At 44.2% G+C, this 20,170-nt stretch overlaps 1 protein-coding gene across 7 annotated transcripts in view; it reads right to left on the bottom strand.

The window, feature by feature from the left end:
* Positions 1-20,170, bottom strand: part of TSPAN5 (tetraspanin 5) — a 186,832-nt gene that overhangs the window by 16,911 nt on the left and 149,751 nt on the right. For 6 of the 7 annotated variants that reach the window (XM_035293278.3, XM_054253128.2, XM_078366781.1 and 3 more), the window contains one exon: positions 17,201-17,251. In XM_035293278.3, coding sequence (XP_035149169.2) covers positions 17,201-17,251 — 51 coding nt within the window. Of the gene's footprint in view, positions 1-17,200; positions 17,252-19,321; positions 19,409-20,170 lie in introns of those variants that run through there. The other variant, XM_008992942.5, reaches the window with a different exon arrangement.

The following is a 20,170-nucleotide window of genomic DNA, read 5'->3' as shown; positions in this document are numbered from 1 at the left end:
GCTGCCCTGAGAAATGTGGGATTCCCCAACAGGGAAGCTAACACCGTGAACCTTTGTCAACAGCATTCTAGCGAAGATCCCCAAACTGGATGGGAAATAAGGCCCTAATGTCCTTTAAGATTCCTTTCCAGACTGTTCTGTGATTTCACCCATTTTTAATGGGCTTTTTAGTTGCAGCCCACAAGTCCGAACAAAGATCAGATTGCTCCCAAACCCTCACCCAGGATCCATGGTTGTACATAAAGAGCTCAGTGGGTAACAAAGACAATAATCTGAGCAACCCAGCAAAGCAAGCAACAAGCTAGCAAACATACCTATGGCCGAAATATCAAAATAGTCCCTTCCCCCAAAGACAAAAACATATGATCCCAACTGTCAGGAGATTTCTAGATCATTTGCACTCTCAGTTTAATTGGAAGGATGAAAACTGGCTTAAGAAAAACTCATTTTAATACGTACTCTCCCTGGCCTGCAGAGGCAGTTTTAATTGAGAGGCCTTCGACTGTTTCCACGGAAACAACAATCATTTGGGGGCTTAGCTGGACTGCAGGCTCTACTTATTTAATCCAAAATTCTGGCAGAGATAGAGCTGCAATCAGATACTACAGAGAGCTAGGGGGAACTAATCTCCCACAATGCATAGGAAAGACTACCAACAACTTTATTTTTAATGGATTCCGAATATACACAGGTAGTTACCAGTTGAAAACTAACTCAAATCTTTTTTTTTCCTGGGGTGGAAAGAATATATCCTTTATTTATGTATTTAAAATTATTTTAAATTAAAAAAAAACTGAAATGGACATAAAACATATGTACTGTCCATGTCTTGAATATATATATTCATTTTATATACATATATATATATATATATATATACATGGTGGAATGACTAAAGCTGGCTAGTTAGCATGTGCATTACCTCACACAGTTATCATTTTTGTGGTGAGAACACTTTACATCCACTCAGCATTTTTCATGAATACATTATGAGCTATCATCACTACCTCAAAACTTGAAACACAAGAAGTGAATGTGAAAGTCAATGCCCAATGGCCAGTACTTTTCCCCTGGGGATTAGGCTTGTTTACCTAGAAGGAGAGAAAAACAGACTTATTCTTTCACCTGTGCACAATTTCCCAACGTTCACTGAAGGACAGCAGTTTTATTGCCTTTTACTACACAGAGGACTGGGAGGCTGAGGCGGGTGGATCACGAGGTCAAGAGATAGAGACCATCCTGGCCAACATGATGAAACCCTGTCTCGACTAACAATAGCCTGGTGTGGTGATACATGCCTGTAATCTTAACTACTCGGGAGGCTGAGGCAGAATAATTGCTTGAGCCTGGGTGGTGGAGGTTGCAGTGAGCCAAGATCATACCACTGTACTCCAGCCTGGTGACAGAGCAAGACCCCACCTCAAAAAAAGAAAAAAAAAAAAAGAGGGGCTGGTCATAATCCTGGCAACAGTGATTTGGATCACAAAATTGATAAGGTGTTCAGTCTTCTGTTGTCCTAAAGATGAGGTCTTTCTCTGGACTTTTTAATTTCCTTAAGCTCAATTTGACAGATGAGTAACAAGTGCTAGTATATGCCTGCTGAGAGTAATTATAATTAAACTTTGTAGTTGACAAGAAGCTGGAAGAAAACAAATTTAAGGTTACAGTTAAGTCTGCCAAATAATTTAAAATAGGCACTCATATTCACGGTAAATCCTCAGGAATGTGCACGAACATCACCAGCAGACACCTAGTCTTCTGGGAATGCGAGGGCACCCCCTCTTCTTCTGGGAAGAGCACCACCTTCTCACTCCTCCTTGTAAGGATGCCTTCGCTCCTCCGTTCACTCCATGACCCCTCGGAGCTACCAGGATCTCACATGATCCCGCTGGCCTGGTGAGGGCTGAGAAGTCTGGATTCGCTTCCTGGAGTGCCAGGAGTTAGAACAGGGACCTTTCTCTATGGCTCAGACTCTAAAATGTCAAACTCCAGAGCCTTGTGAAGCATGTCATGTTTCTTACCACATGGAGAAAGTCAGACTGCAGTGAGAATAGAAAATCAGCGCTCAGGAAGAAACAAAGAACAAGAGTAGGGAGGGAAAATCCAGACAGCATTATAAATCCCTGATCCAGTGGTTCCTGAGGCCTGCCCTACACTTATATATGTCATGCCAGGGGCCTTAGATGCATTCCCTTGATTGCTTACGCTGGTTCTTTTTGGGTTCATTTGCATCTGAGAAGTCCTGCACAACAAAAAAGCTTTTAATAAAGTATGCTTGCATACACAGACATGCACATAGACATACACACACACAGATACACATGCAGACACACACACACACACACACACACAGCCAAAGCTGGGAAAAAATGTGGGAATAGGGAGCAAAGGGAGGCACCGGGTTTTAAATGGTTACTTTCCCCTGCTAGCTGATATTTCAAGTCAACATGGTAATTAAGCCAGTGTAAAGTCTTCATTCATGTTAACTCACTATCAATTCAGCATCATCAATGAAATTAGCAGTTCTGGGGAACTTTTAGGTGCTTTGTCTATGTTACTGACAAATGACGCATAGCGTGGTTTAATTTCCAATTCTGCATGCAAACTTGAATGTTCAGCCCTTGAGTTTAAATACCAACTTTTAAAAACTCAAACATGGAAAAAAATCAATACACTGGGAGTCTGAGGTAGGGGGATTGCCTGAAGCCAGAATTTCGAGACCAGCCTGAGCAATAAAACAAGACTCCCATCTCTAGAAAAAATTTAAAAATAAGTCAGGTGCAGTGGTTGTGTGCCTGTAGTCCTAGCTATTCAGGAGGCTGAGGAAGAAAGATCACTTGAGCCCAGGAGTTGGAGGCTGCAGTGAGCTATGATCATGTCACTGCACACCAGCCTGGATAACAGAGAGAAATTCCTTCTCAAAAAATAATAAAACATAAATAAGTCAATAAACAAATATGAAATGTTATTCAAGTACTCTCTTCTGTACCTAGAACTGCTGTTTATGCCAAAAATACACACACAGAGCTTGGCATCTGTATTCCTTAGGAAGTTCTCATCCTTCTCCTACCTGAATCCTACTGGCAAAGCAAGCCCTGGGAACTAACAATGTCAAGGGTACTAGACTATGCAGATAACATCAGAAAATATCCCCTGAAGCTGAATCTAACTGGAATGAGGATAAATGAGTGAGAAGCAGAGTTAACGAGCCACACATATTTACTTCCATCTGTTTTAGTTAACATATGAAAGTGAGATTCTGAACAAAAGTAGCAGAAAGAGAAAGATTCAGAACAAGAGAGAGAGTCTGTACCAAGACTGTAGGTGATGAGAAAAATATATTCAAGAGGATCGATTCAGAATGCTATGTGGGAAGAATTCCTATACGTGTATCTTATTACACATTAAGATTATATTAGTAAGAACTGATATAAATGAATATATTCATAAGAATTCTTCATATGCAGACTATATATGCTTTGTCAGTATTCTTCAGGATCCTTAATCTTCTCCTGCCTCTAAAGTCTAGAGCTGCTGCTGCAGCAGGCAGCAGAGGCAAAAAACAAATTGACCATAAGATAAAGTGCTGCTATAGAGACAAAATGAATACCAGTCCATTAAAAAAGTTGAAAGAAAAAATATATTTAACAAATTGGCCGTTTTGCAAATTAGCTTTTGGACAACTAGCTCTGGGCATATCCATTTGGAGCCTTTAAGAGATGATTCTGGAATAGGAGCTTTCCATTATCCACTAGGTACTAGACAGCATCTCTCATAACTTAGCGAATAGACCAGTATATGTTTAAGAAGAAATAAGACACATCAGTGGTCCATGTCTGAGGCAACAGCATTATAACAGAAGTTTAGAGAGCCACAGGCAACAATGTGGCAACAATTTGCACCCATTAAGGTATAAGAGAGACTCTTGCTATTTCAGCCACTTAGACTAGCCTGCTCTAGAGCCAATGAGGCTCACCTCCAATATCCCCTGGGATCTAAAAATCCAAAACTCAGAGAGTAGGGGTAGCCTGGACGATGAGAGGAGACAGACAGACAGACACACAGACTAGCTTGTCTTGAATCCCAATCCTAAGCCAAAGTGAGGCTTAGATGGGGTAACCTGCCTAAGATCATGCTTACTACCTGTGTCTGTGAGTACTTATGCTTCCACCGAAGCCTCAATTTCTGTATCTGTGAAAATAGTACCCTACGTCCTAAGATTATTATGAAGATCATGGAAACAATCCAAGTAAATCCAAACACGATGTGAAGTGCTTGGAATATAATAAGAATTCAGTAAAAGTATATTGCTATCATCACTGTTGCCACTATTATATTAATAATATAATTATGAGAACAAGAGGAAGACACCAGACACTGTAGAAGTACCCAGGAGGAGGTACTTCTACAACTGCACTGAAGAATAATCTGTTTTGCTCTGTACTTGCCTTGCCTGACCCCCTCTAAGGAAAGCTATAGTCACACCTGATGATCATGCCTAGCAGAGGTGACAGTCACTGACTTGTTAATCAGATCTTCTTTTGAGGAAATAATCTAAGACACAGAGAGAAAAGGCAGAGGGGGGAAGCCATGAGGAAGCTGAAGCCAGGAGTTGGCAGGAGCCATGAGTGGGCGGAAGCTTAGGATACTGAGAAGTGGTGCAGCAGAGAAGAGAGCAGGGAGGAGTCAGTGACTGCGGTGAGACAGCAGCGGTATTGCCACGATGGTGGCACATGGATCCAGGAGCAAGGACACCTCTGTTGCTGGGACGCGGATGGGCACACTGACAACCAGGGTCACCGCTCTGGAGTGACCTTCCAGTGGCTGAATTAGATTCTACCCCCGTTAGATCTGGCTGTTCAGTGGTTTGATGAACATAGTATGTCTCAGTAAGAACGTGAAAAAGCAGCCAAAACCTTCCCCCTCCTCATTAGTGCCTTATTCATTCAGCTGTCTCTGTAATTTTAGCAGCTTCTTCCCCATAGTTCTGCAATAAAGGAATGTGTTCTGAATAAAGATTTCTTCTTGAAAGAGGTTTCTACGCACACACAGAAACAAAAAGGAAAACAAAACTCCAGAAGGGTTCTACACCAATAAACTTCAGGAGTGTCTGTGGTTTTTTTCATCAGCAGCACAGAGCAGCCTCTGTGTGCCACCTGGCAAGCTGCAATTTCTTCTCTCGACCCATACAGAAAAGAAATACAAAAATAGCATTAATAAACCCCAAGGTCTGGGACTCTTCTGCTTTTGCATATATAAGCACATTCCTTCCAACTGCTGGATAAGAAAGAGAGAGACAGCCCTATGAAATGTGTACCCAGAGCTGGGCCAGATGGACCCCTTTGAGATTTATGAGACTGGCTCTTGATTTGCCCACCCCTCCATAAACCAGATCCTACTGACAACAGTTTTCTTAGAGTAAGAGATAAAGAAGCATTTCCCTGGTGGGAAAGGGTAACAAGGAACGACATTTCAAAGAAAATACTGCTACTCGGAGAGAGGTGGTCCTGGAGAGTCGGAAATGAGGTTGTAAATGGTATACACAGGAAGACCAAAGGAGAGACCACAGGGCTACAGAGGAACCTGCCTCTCTAAAAACTTGTCAAAGATGCTCAGCCACTCTGTAAAACTCGACAAACACCCATCTATCTAAGGAACTGCTGTAGAGGCCAGAGCGAAGACTAGGAATGAGAAGAAAGCATGTCAGGCCCTGAACAGTCCAGGGAGATGTAAGGGAGCCTGAGCAGCTTAGTTCATGCCTAGCAAAAAGATGCAAGGATAAAGAATGACTAGCTGCTTCAAAGGTGCATGGCACCTACCCATTTTTTCTTGTTGCAAAAGGTTATCAGTGAGACTCAAGTAATCCTTTTTTTGCAGATTAAAAAGTGGTCATGACCTGCTGTTGAGGGGAAGAGGAGGAGAAGGAGGGGTAATCATCTTTTAGGTCTCCATAAAATCCTGCAATCAAGTAGCTGCTGTTGGGGAGGCCAGAGGTGCCAGGTTCCATCAGCTGGCACTGCTCACAGGCAGGGAGATCACCATCCCTATACACTCTGGTGGGGGTGACTGCCCCATCAACATAGAAATAGCCACATGCAAAAGGGCAGCCTTTCAGAAATCACCCACATTCTCAGCCATTCCCAGATATTTTCATTGACATTCAGAAGGCGAGAGACATACCTAGAAACCTTCCAGCCTAGGTGTAAAGTTTAAGTTGAAAGATTTAATAGAGGCTCTGCTATGGACTGACTGTTTATGTCTCCCACAAACTCACATTTTGATGCCCCAAGCCCCAGTGTAGTAGTATTTTGAGATGGGGCCTTTGAGAAGTAATTAGGTTTGGAAGATGTCATGAGGGTGGGACTCCCATGATGAGATTATTGTCTTTATAAGAAAAGGAAAAGGCTGGGCTTGGTGACTCATGCCTGTAATCTCAGCACTTTGGAAGGCCAAAGCAGGCAGATCACTTAAGGTCAGGAATTCAAGACCAGCCTGGCCAACCTGGTGAAACCCCATCTCTACTAAAAATACAAAAATTAGCTCGGCATGTTGGCAGGTGCCTGTAATCCTAGCTACTTGGGAGGCTGAGGCAGGAAAATCACTTGAACCTGGGAAGTGGAGGTTGCAGTGAGCCAAGATCACGCCATTGCATTCCAGCCTGGGTGACAGAGCAACTCCATCTCAAAAAAAAGAAAAAAAAATACAAAAATTAGCTGGGCATGGCGGCGTGTGCCTGTAGTCCCAGCTACTCAGGAGGCTGAGGCAGGAGAAGCACTTGAACCGGGGAGGCGGAGGTTGTAGTGAGCCAAGATTGCACCATTGCACTCCAGCCTGGGTAACAGAGCAAGACTCCATCTCAGAAAAAAAAAAAAAAAAAAAAAAAAAGGAAAAAAAGAGAAAAGGAAGAGACCAGAGCCCTCCCTCTCTCACTCTGCCATGCCAGCACACAGCAAAAAGGCGGTTGCAAACTGAGAGCCCTCGCCAGCAACGGAATCTGTCAGCACCTTGATCTTGGACTTCCAGCCTGCCAAACTGTGACAAATAAATGTTTGTTATTTAAGCCGCCCAAGTCTATAGTATTTTGTTAGAGCAGCCTTAGCTAAAACAGGCTCTGATCATGGTGCCCCAAAACTCAAGTGAAAAAAGGTGAAGTCTTCAGTAGCACTAGTCCTAGAAAATGAAAAGAAAAAAGAAAGAAAGAAAGAAAAAAGGCGAAGTCCAGACTAGCGGCAGGAGATCCTCTATTTTGGGACCTCAAAGATATGCGACTCGTTCATTTATTGAGTGAATACTTTCATGAGGATCACCTGTGAGCTGCTAGGTATGTTAGTCAAGGGTATGTCCAGTAAAACATAAAGTGACACCTTCAGGGGCTGAGTCTAGAGGGGAGGTGGTTAAGGACAGAGTGTGCTGCGCAGAGGCACATGCAGTGGGTGTCATGGGGGTCCATGGGGAGGGGCAGAAGGTCCTGTCAGCAAGAGGTGGAAACAAAGTGACAGAATCTGGCCTATTGAGGCCTCTACATGACAAGTGGTGAGAGAAGATGAAGAGGCTGGTTGGGCGAGGCTGGGTTTGTATCTGCAGGCGTTTGCAGAAGAGGAAGCTCCAGGCCATTTCTGTACTTAGAAGCCCTCTCAGGTGGCAGTCAGGTGCTATGGAAGCAGCTGGCAGGCTCTGGGGTGATCCAGGTCACCCTGAATAAAAGCAGCTGAAGGACTGAAGAAAAGCAGCACCAAAACAGCTACACTGCTCAGCAGTGACTCCAGCCAGGCACCGGGTTACCTGGATTATTTCACCCTCACGAGAAACCAGCCAGGTTGGCACTCTTACACATTAGGAGACAGACACAGAAAGGAACTAACTTGCCCAGGTCACCCAGGTCAGGAAGTGACAGAGCAGGGATCTGAGCCGGGGCGCCTGACCCCACAGCAGGGTTCGCATCACTCCCTGTGCTCTCCTGCTGGAAGATGGGGTCACAGCAGGCAAGAGGATGCTTATTTCCAACTTCATACCACAGACGTGTTTCCAAAATTTTAAGAAAAATACACAATATGATGTTACAACATTGTTGCCTCTGATTTCACTGATCACTATCTGAAAGCCAAAGTGAGTAGGAAACAAGACCTCCCCTCCACAGCCCACCTCCACCACCGCTGGCAAAGGACATCTTTCTTTTGTGTGCCTCGGTGATCTCTGACAGGGACAAAGGGGTCAGAAGCAGGGCTGAGAGGGGAAGCGAGGTTTCTCTGGAGAAAGCGGTTGCTGTGCTGTGACACCATTCCCTGGGGCTTAGGGGTAGGGTGTGGACACCTCTTTCTCACCCTAAACCTCAGGAGGCGTTTCAAGGGCACTGCAGTTGACCTGCACAGCCAATAGGGACCGACTCTGCCTAAGGAGGGCCTGTGGGCTGTGGGCTGCCTCCTGTTCTGGCAACCTAGAGAGAAGGGCCGGCCGTTGCTCTGGTATCAGAGGCAAGCGAAGACAGGCACAGGCTGTTCTGGGGGGACTGACCTCACTGCCAGATGAGTATGTTCCGGAGAAAACACGGGGGAAGCACAGATGAGGTGGCCTGAAGTCATCCTGGACACTGTCAGATAGGGCAGCCTGAAGACGTGAGAACTGATCTCAGAAGGCAGAGCTCAGAGGTACACTGGCTGAGGAAGGTGGCCAGGTCCGAGCAGGGCTGCCAGGCGGTCACCAAGAATCGAGACAGCCACCAAGCTCAAGGAAACCACTAGGCACAGGCACTCAGCAGGGGAGCTGCACAAAGACCAGGACATCCTCCCCTTTAACTTCTGCCAGGCCCAGAGAGCACAGCCCACCCCCGCTTCTGCCCGGGCAGGCAGCAGGCAGAGTCATCTGGGAAGGGTCAGGGGCTAGCAGGAGGATGCAGAGGGCAAAGGCCCACATCCCCTCCCCTCCTCAGGGGCCAAGGCAGATGGGAGGGCAGGGAGAACATGTTAATGCAAAGTTAGGTTTGGAGTTTTATTATCCAGCCCTGTCTCATCACTGGGCCTGGATCTGTGCCTCCAAGTGAGAGGAGGACTGTGATCTCTGAGAGTGGACAACAAAGTCATTGAATTTTTCATCCAACTGAATTTTCAGCCCTGAGAAACCGCATTGAATGCAATTTAAAGGGGAATACACAGAGAAACATGAAATTTTCTTCCCACATACTTCACGTGTATGTGAAATATACTGATTAGAGCACGTCGGATCACATAACTTCCAGGTACTGACCACGAGCCGTTTGGTTTCCAGCTCTTTAGATACAACAGAGAACTTGAGGGAATCACTGGGATAACTGCGGAAGAGAATTGCAGTCTACATTTCAGTCTAGAAAATCGTCTTCACAAAAGTATCTTCAGCATCTCAGAAATGTCTCCTTACAGAAGATGCAATGCTAAGAAAGCCATTTTTTTCTGTTCAAATCATCTGGGTAACCATTTTCCCTATTGCCTCCCTCTGTCTACAGAAACTGGCCTATACTGCTATGACTTGCCTGAAATCACTGAATCTCACTGAATTTTCCTCCCTGGGCAAATAGGGAAAGTTTTTCCAAGGTGAATCTCCTGTATAATTGTGACAGGAAGAACCAGAGGTTTCCGCAATGAGATCTAAAATCACAGACAGTGGGTAGGGAAAAATCCTCCAGGAAAAAGAATCATCATCTACAGCAAAGCCAAGGAGAAAAGCAATACAGGAGCTAGAGCTCCTCTAATTCCCCCTCCCTACTGGGATCAGCACTAGAGAACCTTCCAACCACCCCTAGAGAACCCAGCCTCGTAAGTGCAATGGAGGATGATGGGGGACTGGCCAGAAGACTGGGAGGGAGAGGACCAGACTTGCAGCTTAACATCTTGGTGCCTCAGTTTCCCCTCCATGAAACAGAATGCCATTCTCTCAAAGCTAACCCAAGGGGATCCATAGGTCAGGGAAATGAAAATGCAACTCCTTTATAAAAAGCGATTTTTTTTCCTGTGTAGCATTTTAGAATGCATAAAGCTCTTTTTGTATATTCTCAGTGGCTGAGTCACCAACAGCTTCTGGGCATCCATTGTACGGGAGGCACTGTGCTAGGAACTGAGCATAAAAGGGCAAAGACAGGCTCCTGTCCTTGAGTTTCCAGGCCAGACAAGCCAGGCCTAGGTATCCCCTCTGCTTAGTGGGCTAAGTGCTGCATTAGGGGAGGCAGGGGCAGAATGGGAACATTAAATTCACACTAAGGATCAGGGAAAGGCATTTTTTTCTCCTCTGAAAAGCTGAGGAGAAACACCCCCCAATACCCTTACTTCTAATTGTGAGTGAGTGATCACTCTCCCTCTTGCCCCCACTTAAGAGCTAAGTAATGAGCACAAGAGTTGGGCAAAATGGAAAGGGAATGGCACGCCTAATTTTTCCATGAAGTGAGATAATCATATATAAATTTCCACCTTTACAATGGAAGTCATTTTTTCTTTTCTGATATAGACAATATATGTATTTCATGTTTCTAACTCCATATTATTCTCAAATCAGACTTCAGAAACCACACGTATGTACTCCTTTTATTCTGTAAGAATCGCTAACATAGTATGCTTACTGGAGATGTGAGGCAATTACTGACTTCTATAACTCCATGATATAGCCAGAGTTTTAAAGAATGCTGTCATTGCTCATTTGCTCATTCATTCTTTCATAAGCAATACCTCTTGAGTACTTGCTATGTGCCATCTAATGTTCTAGGGACTGGAGTGCAGCAGTAAACAAAAAGTCCAGGTAATAAACTTGTTAGTGCCTAAGTGATGAGTCCCATGAGGAGGAAAACAGAAAGGAGGGGAAAAAAGGGCTGGGTCGAAGATGATATTTGAGAAGAAACCAGGATGTAAAAGACAGCACCAATGTGGTTTTCTGGGGAAGAGCATGCCGGGCAGGGGCAAGTGCAAAGGCCCTGGCGTGATAGGAGTATGTTTGGGATGCAGGAGGAATAGTGAGTTGGTAAGTAGGACTACAGAACACTGTGAGGAAGGGCACAGCATGAAAGCAAGGGTCACACAGGCCATGGACACCATAGAGGACTCTGAGTGAGAAGATAAGCTCACTGGAGGGCTAGGAACAGAGAAGTAACAGGATCTGTCTTACATTTCCAAAGGAACACTCCAGCTGCTGCAGGGAGACAGGCTTAGGGTGAGGGTCAGGGTGCAAGAGCAGAGGGAGGGAGGTAAATGGAAGGCTTCTGCACAAATGCATGCAAGATATGGTGGCCACTTAGACGAGCGTATAACAGCAGAGGTGGTGGAAGAAATCAGAGTTTCAATATAGTTTCAAAGTAGAGCTGACAGTATTTGCTAATGGGCTGAATGTGGTATAAGAAGAAAAGAAAGCAGGGTGTCGGGAATGAGCAAGTAGAAGAATGGAGTTGTTTCTCTACTGCATTTGGGAAGAGCAGGTTGGGAGGGCGTGGGAATCAGGCATGTTGTTTTGAATGTGTTAAGTTTCAGAAGCCCATTAGGTATTTAAGTGTGGATGCTGGATAGGCTACTGGCTATGCAAGTCTAGAATTCAGATGAGATTGGAAGCAAAAATATTAATTGGAAGTCATCAGTGACAGATGGTGTGTAAAGCCCCAGGTCTAGATGAGATTTCTTAAGATGAGTGAAGGCTCAGACTGAGCCTTGGGCAATCCAAAATTTCAAGGTCAGGGAAATGAGGTGGAACTAGCAAACACATGTGAGAAGGCACCACCTGTGAGGTAGGAGAAACCAGGAGAGTGTGATATCCTGGAAGCCAAGTGAGGATACGTTTCTAGAATTGAGGAGTGATGCATCATGCTTTGCTTTGCTGATAAAGGTTCCCAAGTACCAGGATGAGAAAATGCTGTGCTTTGGGTCCCAGCATGGGTTCCATAAGAAGGTGCTAGGTTCAGTTAAGTGCCTAGGCCAGTTAATCAGTGGAAAGGTGGAAGATACCATCTATCTACAAAGACAAGATGCTGAAATATAGTCTGATGCAATGACAAGTAGATGGATTAGAAACTGCTTGACTGATGACACCCAAGGGCACACATAAGTGAATGAGTGTCAACCCCAAAGGAAATTTCTAGTGACATGTCACTGGGCTCTGTCCTTGGCCTGCTCAACAGCATATCACTGGCTTTTATCGATGATAACTAAACTTGACTGCAGTCACAACAATCTAGGAGGCTTGTTAAAATAGAGCATCCCAGTGTCTACCCTGGACCTACTGAGTCAGAATTTTCTGGGTGGCATGGTAGGGCAAAAAGACAGTCCGACTTAGCAGAAGGAATAAAGTGAGGAGGCTGATCAAAATGTACAGCTGAAACCAAGCTGGGAGGAAGGGGGAAGAAGCTAAAGGAAGGTCTAAAGGGGTCTCAGCAGGTGGAGAGGTGGGCTGAAATATCACTGTCATTGTGGAATCCTGCAGCTGCCTCTGAAAATCAGCCATAGGTGAGTTGTATGGGATAACCAGTTGGATGTGCAACCAACGTGGGACTCTCAGTGAGCTGCAGATACAATGATCTACAGAGGATCCCAAGCTGCACTGATGAGAGGAGAAAGGATGCAATCCGCCCATACTCTCTACAGCCCAAAGCTTCCTCTACAGTGCAGAAGACACACCAGAGGGGGGCCAATGAGCACCAACAAAATGGACAAGGGACTCCAGCCCACATCCTGTGAGGACCATCTAGAGAGAAACAGATTTTTAGCCTGGAAACTCAGAAGGAAACAGGCCCTCACCCTGACATACCTCCCGGGTTAACATGTGGAAGGACTTATTCTGTGGGATCCAACGGGGTAGATCCATAATCAGAGAGTGAAAACTAGTGGGACATGATTCTAATTTGGTGGAAGGAAGGTCTTTCCAACAGGAAGGGCAGAAATGGTGAGTACTTTGCTGTGGGAACCATTAAACATATATATATACCCCTAAGTAGCATTTAATGCAACGTATTATTTTATGTATATACACATTCCCTTCCTACAACTGGGTAAACTCCATGAGGACTGAAACTAGGTCACTTCATCCACATTTTCCTACAATTCAGCATAAGCACTGCCCATGCTACGTGCTCAGTAAATGTTGTTTGAATGAATGAGCTGACTGTGACTGGGTGTTTCAAGGGTGCTCTGGAGGTGATTCAAGTCACATAATTGTTAATGTTCCTTTCAAACAACAGATCCTACGATCTCTGAACAACTGCACATAAATCAGCTTCCCCTGGAGACACAGTTATCCTTTGCATCTTCACAGTTTATTTGAAACTCAGACAAAATGAATTCTTGAAATTAGTATGTCTAGTGTTGAACTGCAACATTAGCCCTGGGTTTAAAACTCAAACTGATACTAAGTATGAGGGGTAACCATCTTCCAATGCTTCTGTATTTCACATAAATATGTTGAAAGTTCTATCTGCTAAGAAAATTTGCTTCTTCCACTGGAAATCTCATCCTTGCAGCCATGATCCAGTTTGGGGATTTACCCTCCAGGCCTCTTATAAGTAAATGACACCACATCTGGGTCTGGGGGATGTAGTGCTTCATGGGCTGGTGGTGTCAGGTCACCAGGTGCACAGTGTCCACTACACTGTCTCACTCAGCAGAGGCCTGGCCCAACTCAGAAATTAACCCAAAAGGTTTTGAGATCTGCAGTTACCGAGGAGATTAACGCACTTCACATGCTCCTCAAGAGACCACAAAACCAAACCAATTCTCTGGTCCATGGATCAAAGCCTGAAACTCCTAAAATTTGAGGCCACTTTCAAAGCCAGCTTTGTGCTCTTGCCCCGTGTAAGAGTGGACATCCTATGGTTATGTGTCCAGGGGAGGGAGCCGTGTCTCCAGTGGGCAACTGCCTTACAGCAGATACTGTACTGAGGGTGGTCTCATTTAATCTTCACAACAATCCTATAAGGTGAGAATAGCATACCTATTGCACAAACAAGGAAAGGGCATCTCAGAGAAGTTAACTCTGTTGGCCAACATCACACAGATGAGATGGTAAATGGAGGAGCCAGTATTTGAACTCAGGTCTGTTTAGCCCTGTCTTAGTCGGCTAGGGCTGCTGTAACAATTATTATACAGTGGGTGACTTAAACAATAAACATCTACTTCTCATAGTTCTGGACACTGGGAAGTCCATGATCAAGGTCCGGCAGATTCGGTGTCTAGTAAGGGCTTTCTTCCTGGTTATGTGCTTACCTGGCAGAGAGAGAAATACTCTCTCTTGTCTCTTCTGTTATCAGAAGGGCATTAATAATCCTATTCATAATGGCTCCACCCTCATGACCTAATTACCTCCCCCAAAGCATCACCTCCAAATATCATCACATTGGGATGAGGGCCTCATGGGCACATTTGGCAGGGTGGGGAGACACAAACATTCAGTTCATAGCAAAGCTGCAAAGCTGTGTTCTTTTCCAACCAGCAACCAAAGTGATCTTAAAACAAAAGTTGGGCTGGGCGCAGTGACTCACACCTGTAATCCCAGCACTTTGGGAGGCCGAGGCAGGTGGATCACGAGGTCAGGAGTTCGAGACCAGCCTGGTGAACACAGTGAAACCCCGTCTCTATTAAAAATATAAAAAATTAGTCAGGCGTGGTGGTGCGCACCTGTAGTCCCAGCTACTTGGAAGATTGAGGCAGGAGAATCACATGAACCCAGGAGGCGGAGGTTGCAGTGAGCTGAGATCACGCCACTGCACTCTAGCCCAAGTGATAGAGTGAGACTCTGTCTCAAAAAAAAAAAAAAGTCCTATCAGAACACTCCCTTATCAAAATGCTCCAGTGGCTTCCTCTTGTACCTAGAATACGTCCAAAATTCTGCAGGACTCTGCCCAGTCTGGCCTCTGCCTGGCAATACACCCTACCTCTTCTTGTCCTCGTTCTCTCCCTTCCAGGCCTACTGGCCTTCTTGCCGCTCTCTGGAATCACCAAAGTCCCTGCCTCAGGGCCACTGCACTTGCTATTCTCTCTTCCTGGAATGCTCTTGCCCCAAAACCCAGCAGATCCTTCTTAGTTCATCCCAGTCTCTACTGCAATGCCACCTCCTCAGAGAGGCTGTCTGCAACTACTTCATCTAAAAGAGACTCCTTTTCCCACCACTCTCTAACTTGATGTTTCCTGCCAGCACTCACCAGTACCTGGACAAACACTTGGCCAGTACTGCTTCTCCTTAGTGACCCGTTAGAATGCAAGCCGCATGAGGCAGGGACTCTGCATCCCTCACTGTCGTATTCCCCACACTCAGGCCCCAGACACATGGCCAGCACTCACCAGACTGGGCTGGTACGTGGCTAACACCCGCTTTACCCTCCACTGCCTCTACTTGCTCCCAGCTCATGGAGTTCTGCTACAAAGAGCTGGGTGACCTTGGCCAGGTTAACTTTGGATCTCAAGAGAAATCTTCTATTGGCTGATGGTGGCTCTGACAAAAAAAGGAACTGCTATTTCATCCCTCCCTGAAGACCGCCTCACCCCCTTACTCTGATATTTGTATGACACTGCCAGTTTTAGAAGTTTGTGATTTTATCAGAGAAGAGACATTTGAGGCAACTGATGAAACAAAAGGATAATTATATTTCAGAAAGAGAAAATTTAAAAAACTTCAAAACGACGAACTACTGTTTATTGCTAGAACAGACAATTAGTTCATTTACTGCCTTCCAGCATTTTTTCAAAGCAGACAGAAATGGACTCTTATTAAAGGATTTATAAAAAGTTGTGTTATTTGGCATCTGACCAACTTCTGAGACTCCAGAAATCTCCAGCTCACAATAGGTTTGAGGCAAAAGTTAATCATAATCCAAGACAAGACCAACTGATATTCAATGTAAAAGTTTCTGGAGATGAAATTACCTCTGTCTTGGGAACTTAATTTGTCTCACCTCATACATAATCACTGCCCTGCCTCAAAATTCCAGGAAGCCTCAGTTACTCTGGTTGCCAAAAAGTGGTTCATTTTCCATAAAACCTTTTACATTCTGTAGAAGCATTTTGTAAATAAATAGAGGAGGGTTCATTTTCAAAACTCAGGATTTGCTTTGAGTTTTGTTTTATATGGTCTGACTGAACATTGCTTCAGTTGTGGACATGGCTACTGGCCTCTGAGGAGCTTTTGTTCACTGGACCTTCCTAGTCTTTCTCTCTTTTCTTAATGCATTTACCACCTCAAAGGAACTCTCAGCTCAGGCCAGGGTCAGGCTAGAGGGTAAAATACCTATGAGATCAAAGAATGGTCTTCTGGGAAAATTTAAGTTAAATTTTAGTCTATGGCCACTTTTATACAGTCTGTACATCCCCTTGTCCTTACAAGGTGGGAGATAATAAAGCTTTTGTGTACAGCCAGATACAAGGATAGATAAAATGCTGCAGATGATTTCACTTAGGAAGAAGGAAGGAAAAAGCATGGGGGAGATTTATATTCATTGTTGAATTCCAGCGGTGGCCTCAGTAGGGGGAGTTGTAGAGAAAACACTAGAAAGTGGGATGGGAAGTACAGGAGAGGCATGGACACAGGCGGGGTCCGCATGAGAGTGCTGCTTAGAGCAGAAACCTCCCAGAACACTGTATCTTCACTGTCACGTAGATTACTCTGTATTTCCAGATTTTCCTTTTATTATACTGTATTTGATAATAAACTGAATATTTTTTAATACTTGCCACCAGCAGCCAAATGTCCCCATTATTTACATTAATGATGAGTGTATTTGATACTCAAACATGAATTTATATCCCATTTCCTTCACTCCACATGCTAACAGTTTATCACATAACACTCACACTAAAAAAAAAGGTTTTTTTTGAGTTATCTTCCAAAGGGTTAAAAAAAAAGGCAGAAGAGTAAAAAGGCTACAGATGGTTTAGTTATATTTATAATCATTGCTGGAATTCTTGTGCAGAAAGTATCCCATAGGAACATTGATTTTTGGCTAACTGATCGAATTCCAAAGTTCATTGCAAAGTACACCGAATTCTGAGCACTTGCATTGTTACTTCAGTAATTATTTTGATGCAGTGATCAATTTAGGCACAATTCCTAAAGAGTCTTTGAGAATACAACATTAATCTTCCACCAACACTTTTTCTTGTTAAACAGCCACATTTATACTCTGTGGTTGTCAAAGAGAAAGAGGAATAATTCATAATATGATGTGCAGCCTCTAATAACCAAGATCTGTGCATTTTCATGATATTCAACTTACTTTTTCATTCCATGCCCACAGTCCAATTCCAAGAAACGTTATTCCCAAAAACTGAAAAAGAAAGAAAGCAGTGTAAACATAAGGGAAAATGCCGCTAATAAAAAGAAGAAAGTTTCGATCAATTCTTTTGTTGCTTTACCTGGGTGAGAAATAGCTTTTCCTAAAATGTGAGCACTCACCTTTACCAGGAAAATAAACACCATAATCCCCCTGTTTAAAACTTTTACAGCATTAAGAAGGGCTGGAGACACACAATTGCTTAGAAGTCATTCAGATTATGAATAATAAAAATAATTAGGTACAATCCTGAGTACAATGAAATTATCAATAATGTTTAATATGCTGCCTTTTAGGGTAGAGGAGGAAGCAGATTCCCCAAGGATCTGAGGCCTGCGGTCACTAGAAACGAATAAGCAGAGGCATGAATTTAGAGGATCTGGGATCTTCTCTTCAGCTCTGAGCCATTACAAATGTGTCAGGTCAGCGAGGGGCACATAGAGTCTCAAATGTCCCTCCACAAGTCTTGCTCATGCCTTCGAAAGGTAACACGAAACTTATCAATGTAACCCAAAGAGAATTCCTAAGTTCTGTTTTCAGAAAGTTCGATTGTGTAAATTTTAGTTCAGAGGACCTCCCACCACCCTTCTTGGTTTCAATTCAGTTCCACAACTTCATGTATTACACGGGGTAAACAACACGCGGGACTGAGTTATACATTTAGCCCCAAGGCAGAGGCACATCTCGTACATACCCACACATCTCACCGTTCTGTCAATTAGATGTGCTGAGGACTTGGGGATGCCAGAGGGGAACAGGTGATAACCAGGAGGGCTTTCCATTTTACTATTTTGTTGTTTTTTTGTTTTGGTTTGGTTTTGAGATGGGGTTTTACTCTGTTGTACAGGCTGGAATGCAGTGATTCGATCACAGTTCACTGCACCCTCAACCACCCAGGCTTAAGTGATTCTCCTGCCTCAGCCTCCTGTGTAGCTGGGATCATAGGCACATGCCACCATGCCTGGCTAATTTTTTATTATTTGTAGAGACAAGGTCTCACTATATTGCCCAGGCTAGTCTCACACTCCCACGCTCAAGCAATCCTCCCGCTGGGTCTCTCAAAGTACTGAGATTACAGGTGTGAGCCACCACTCCCAGACTAGGGCTTTCCATTTTAATTAATTCTCTCTGTATTCCACCTGCTATAAAATAGATATTTTCCCCACATTTTAACACATCTAAAATTGGGACGTATCTTAAAATCCATGGTATCTTATCATTTGTTTTTCCCCCCTTGATATAGAAAATAATGATGTGTTTTGTAACTGGGGTGACACAGACTTGATGACACATTGTACAGGGCTATCCACCCACTAAGAACTCAACGATCAGGACTGGGAGTAACTGGGCATGAGTAAAGATATAGCTTACTCCTCATCTTTATTATCAATAGCAACTCTGAATTTCCTTTCCAAACACTGAAAAGAGACAAACAGTTTCAGTCTGATGGCAGCACACTGTCTATTTTACTAACATCTTAAGTTAATATGGGGAAAGTGGTCCACTGAGAGGGGTATGCAGAGAAAAATGAGTGAAATGGCTATTTTTTACAGTTCCAGGGAAATCTGAGACCTGCCCACTGGGTGAGGGCTTCACCATTCTCAGCAGAGAGTTCCTGATAGTTTGTAAGCAATATCTAAGAAGTCTGAATGGGACTCGGACAGATGGCAGGAGCAGAAGGAAAAGGGGACCAACAAAAGACAATCAGCTACTCTGAAAACGTGGTGGTGTTTTTAAAAGCAGATCTTCCGGAAGGACATTCATCTGACACTGAAGCCGGACAACATGCAATACATTCTGAACCCCATACAGAAAAGCATGTCTGATTTGGCAATAACCAAAGACCCCTTTCTTCCTACCCCTTGCTCTCATGGGGGCTGCTTGGAAAGTGTTCAGAAAGATTTCTCCTTTCAATATCCCAACAGAAAAACCGTGCTAAGCCCTGGTCAGAGTGCTATTTCATTTTATATTTCAGATCGAAAACAGCAAGTGAATCCCCAAATGAGTCAAAGGTACTTGGGACACTGTAAAACAAAAATAAGACAGTTCAACATTTACTCTCACATTTATAGGTGCTGGGCCAAAGAGAACCACTGACAAGCGAGTGTACCGGCTCCCATCAGACCTAGGAAGCATGCAAGCACAGAGTTAAGGCTTTGACTTTAACACACTGACATCAAACCCAACCCACTGGAGCTTCCAGTGCCAAAGCTCCTCACGGACAAATGTTTGGTTATTTTCCCTGACACAGTATTCACTGTCCCTCCTGCTGCTGATGGGGTGGACATGTTCCTGCCATTTGTTTTTATTACTTGCCAGGCACAGTGCTTGGCGCTTTGTGTGCAATGTCTCTTTTAAACTTCACAACAATTTTACTCTGAAATAGGCACTAGTATCCCCTTTTTAGGAAAGAGGAAAATGAGGCTTAGAGAGTTGAAATAACTTGCTCAGAGGCACACAGCTTCTAAGTAGAGAAGCAGAGACTTGAACAAGAAAAATACATGTTCTCACCAGTCCTGATAAGTTCCTTTTTGCCCCCATAATTCAGAAAGTTGAGGCATTCCGGCTGGAATTACATGACACATGATCAGCACATCATATATTCCTCCCCCAACAAGCAAAGGGGTGTGGAAAAGGCAGACAAAAACCTTGCCTTCACATAAGAATTGGCTGTGGAACTGAAAATTTCCCACTTTGGTGTCAGCAATGGAATCAAGCAGAAGAACAGAGAAATTCAATGATGGGTCCACAACCTCCCTTTTTTTTTTTTTGGAGATGAAGTCTCGCTCTTGTCTCCCCTAGGCTGGAGTGCAATGGCACGATCTCAGCTCACTACAAGCTCCACTTCCCATGTTCAAGCGATTCTCCTGCCTCAGCCTCCCAAGTAACTGGAATTACAGGCGCCTGCCACCA

The sequence above is a fragment of the Callithrix jacchus genome, chromosome 3, assembly GCF_049354715.1.
Source record: "Callithrix jacchus isolate 240 chromosome 3, calJac240_pri, whole genome shotgun sequence".
NCBI lineage: Eukaryota > Metazoa > Chordata > Mammalia > Primates > Cebidae > Callithrix > Callithrix jacchus.
This window is presented reverse-complemented; position numbering and strand designations above follow the sequence as displayed.